Source organism: Raphanus sativus, chromosome 3 (genome assembly GCF_000801105.2).
Source record: "Raphanus sativus cultivar WK10039 chromosome 3, ASM80110v3, whole genome shotgun sequence".
Taxonomy (NCBI): Eukaryota; Viridiplantae; Streptophyta; class Magnoliopsida; order Brassicales; family Brassicaceae; genus Raphanus; species Raphanus sativus.
The window spans coordinates 19772342-19775046 of record NC_079513.1 but is presented as its reverse complement, the minus strand read 5'-3'; the positions used below and the strand labels follow the sequence as shown (position 1 = coordinate 19775046).

Below are 2705 nucleotides of genomic sequence, written 5' to 3'. Positions count from 1 at the left end.
TCATATTGAAATAGAAACTTTTTCCTGAGTTGGCCTTATCTTGCTAGTGAATCCAAGATCCAAGAGGTTGCAAAGTGTTTATAAGACGATGGGCCTAATGGGCTTCACATAATTTCGCGCCATACCTTCTTCCTCTCCGTCTCCACATGATGGGCCTAATGGGCTTCACATAATTTCGCGGGAAGGAAGATCATAATTTTGGCGGGAAGCAACGTGCCTCTTCTGGGAGCCATATAATATAAACCCTTCTTCATCATCGTCTCTCTCTCTCTCTCTTAATTTAACACTCATTGACTTTTGTTAGAGAAAGATGAGCGCACCTGGTTCCTCTAGATCCCTTCCGTTCAAATCGAAGAAACGTCTCTTCGATTCTCCATCCTCAAAACCGCAAACCGGAAACCCCGATTCGTCTCCTTCTCTACCTTTCCCCACGCCGGAGAAGCCTCCGGAGCGTACCCGCACACGATCCAGTAACCGATCTGTTGCCCTTCAAGGTCTCCCCCAGGCCGCTGGATCTCATCGCAGATCTGAAGATCCGATTGGTAACGTTTCGTCCGCCAGGAGTCAGCTCGTGTTCTCACCGTCTTCTTCCTCCTCCTCCAAACGAGTATCCACTAACAAGATCGACGAGAATGAGAAGCTACCGGAGAAGTAAGTTTTTGATTTCTCAGTTTCTCCCCTCTTTTTCACGATTTTTGATTTGAGATTCGGATCTCTCAACAGGTACGAAACTCTGGGGAAGTTCTTCGATGCGTTAGACAGTTCGATCGTGCTATCGAAACTACGAGGCTCTAAGCCGACTTTCTCCAACGTTTCCGGGAAAATCGAGCATTTGACGGAAAGGTACTTTCTTTCCTGGAAAAATTCAATCTGATCTGAATAAACAAATTCAATTTGATCTTTGCCTTTTATACTTTTATAGTTTTTAGATAAGACAAAAATAATTATTTTAGATCTGATGTTTATTATATTTTCTCAGGAGGTTTTGTTACAGTCACTTGGCTCAAATCAAGCATATATTCCCAGAGGCAATCGAGATCAAGAGACTGTTGATACAAGACGAAACAACTTGCTGCATGAAACCAGACCTTCATGTTACACTCAACCCCGATGCAGTTGAAGACAATAATGATAATAAAAGCAAGAAGATCTCACTCCGGAAAGCGTTCAGGACAAGACTGGCAGACTTTGTCAAAGCTCATCCTCATGTAAAACATACTATGTGATGATAAAAAATGCATACTTGTATGTTACATTCAAGTACTGACTTTTTTTAGTGTGGTTTAGGGTGATGAAGTTCCCGAGGAACCGCTTCCAGAGCTTTTCAGTAGAAGGAAACTAAATGAGAAGGCCAAGAGTGTTGGTTCAGTCATGGAAGAGATGGCTTCTATTCCTGCAGCTAAATTGATCTCATCTTTCATGAGATTCCCATCAACACCTGTCGAAGCAGCTCCAAGCTCTGCGAGCATTGCACCAACTGCAAGTCCTGCTTTGTCTAAGATTAACTTGGCCTCAACCCCAGTGAAAGCTGTGTCAACTACTCCGGCTAGTGTACTTTCAACGCCGGCTAAGATTGACTCGGCGCCGGTTATTTTTGCTTCGACCCCACCTGAGTTTGCTTCGACTCCTGTCCGGCTGTTCAGTGCATCGCTTGCTGCAGCTCGTGTTCGGAAAAGAAGTAGCGATGATACAGATCTAGATGATGTTACTACTGATCAACCATTTAAGCTCGCAAGGCGTTCCTCACTGAGCTCATCAAGGTCGCTGAACTTTGATTCTTATGTAGAGGATGTGACTGATGTTGATGAAGAAGACATTGATCAAGTAGTGGTGGAAGATGAACCCAGCGATGATGAAATTCTCAGTATACTTCCTGATAATCTTCGAGAGGCGGTAATACATCAAGCTCTTATAATTACATTTTACTCACCAGTTTGGTTTTGCTTATTGAGTTAACTAATCTTGTTTCTGCTCTTATCAGATTAAAGAACAAGAGAGGAAAGCTATTGAAGATTCAAATCCAGCAATCTCAGAGGCAAAGAGAAGGCGGAAGATGATGGCTTGTCTGCCTAAACTTTTCAACGTTATCCATTACTTGATCCAATCAATAAGGCGTTGGGTGATCACGAAAGAAGAGCTTGTGCACAAGATAATCGCCGGTCATTCTGATATCATCGACAGAAGTAAGCCCCTCTCAGCTTCTCAGTGTACACCTTTTCTTACAAGTGTTTTAAAATATGTCCTTACCGTTGTTGTTGTCCATGTTTTGCAGGAGAGGTAGAAGAGCAGCTTATGTTAATGCAAGAGCTAGTCCCGGAATGGATCTCTGAGAAAAGATCATCATGTGGAGATCAACTAGTATGGTGAGTCTTGATATCTGACGCATGCTTACAATACTTTTTTTAGGATTTTTGGATTCGATTGGTAACTAAAATATGTTTATATGGTGGCAGCATAAACAAATTGGCATCTCCTGAAACTATCCGGTCGAGTCTAGAAGAAGAAAACAAGAAAGCTATGGCTACACCACTTTCTTAAAAGTGTGGTTTCATTGACTGCGTTTTGGCGACATGAGAAGGCGTGTAGAGATTTAGGTAGATTATGATTATTTTTTTTGACTAGGACCTGCCGGTTAGATTATGAAAATTTTAGTGTGGAAATGTAGTTAATTAGTAAATAAATAAATTACTTTTATTTTCTCTAAA

The 2705-nt window shown here is 41.8% G+C and overlaps 1 protein-coding gene across 1 annotated transcript; it reads left to right on the top strand.

The window, feature by feature from the left end:
- Positions 1-274: 274 nt before the first annotated feature.
- Positions 275-2705, top strand: LOC108845880 (CDT1-like protein a, chloroplastic). Its single transcript, XM_018619077.2, has 7 exons — positions 275-651; positions 724-843; positions 980-1208; positions 1288-1893; positions 1982-2183; positions 2273-2363; positions 2454-2705. Exons 1-7 carry the CDS (start codon positions 311-313, stop codon positions 2536-2538), a joined length of 1674 nt encoding a protein of 557 aa, XP_018474579.1. The 5' UTR covers positions 275-310; the 3' UTR covers positions 2539-2705.

Coding starts and splice junctions, on each gene's coding strand:
- LOC108845880 (XM_018619077.2), top strand. CDS start 311: ATGAGCGCACCTGGTTCCTCTAGATCCCTTCCGTTCAAATCGAAGAAA. Junction 844..979: donor ATCGAGCATTTGACGGAAAG/GTACTTTCTTTC, acceptor ATATTTTCTCAG/GAGGTTTTGTTACAGTCACT. Junction 2,364..2,453: donor TGTGGAGATCAACTAGTATG/GTGAGTCTTGAT, acceptor ATATGGTGGCAG/CATAAACAAATTGGCATCTC.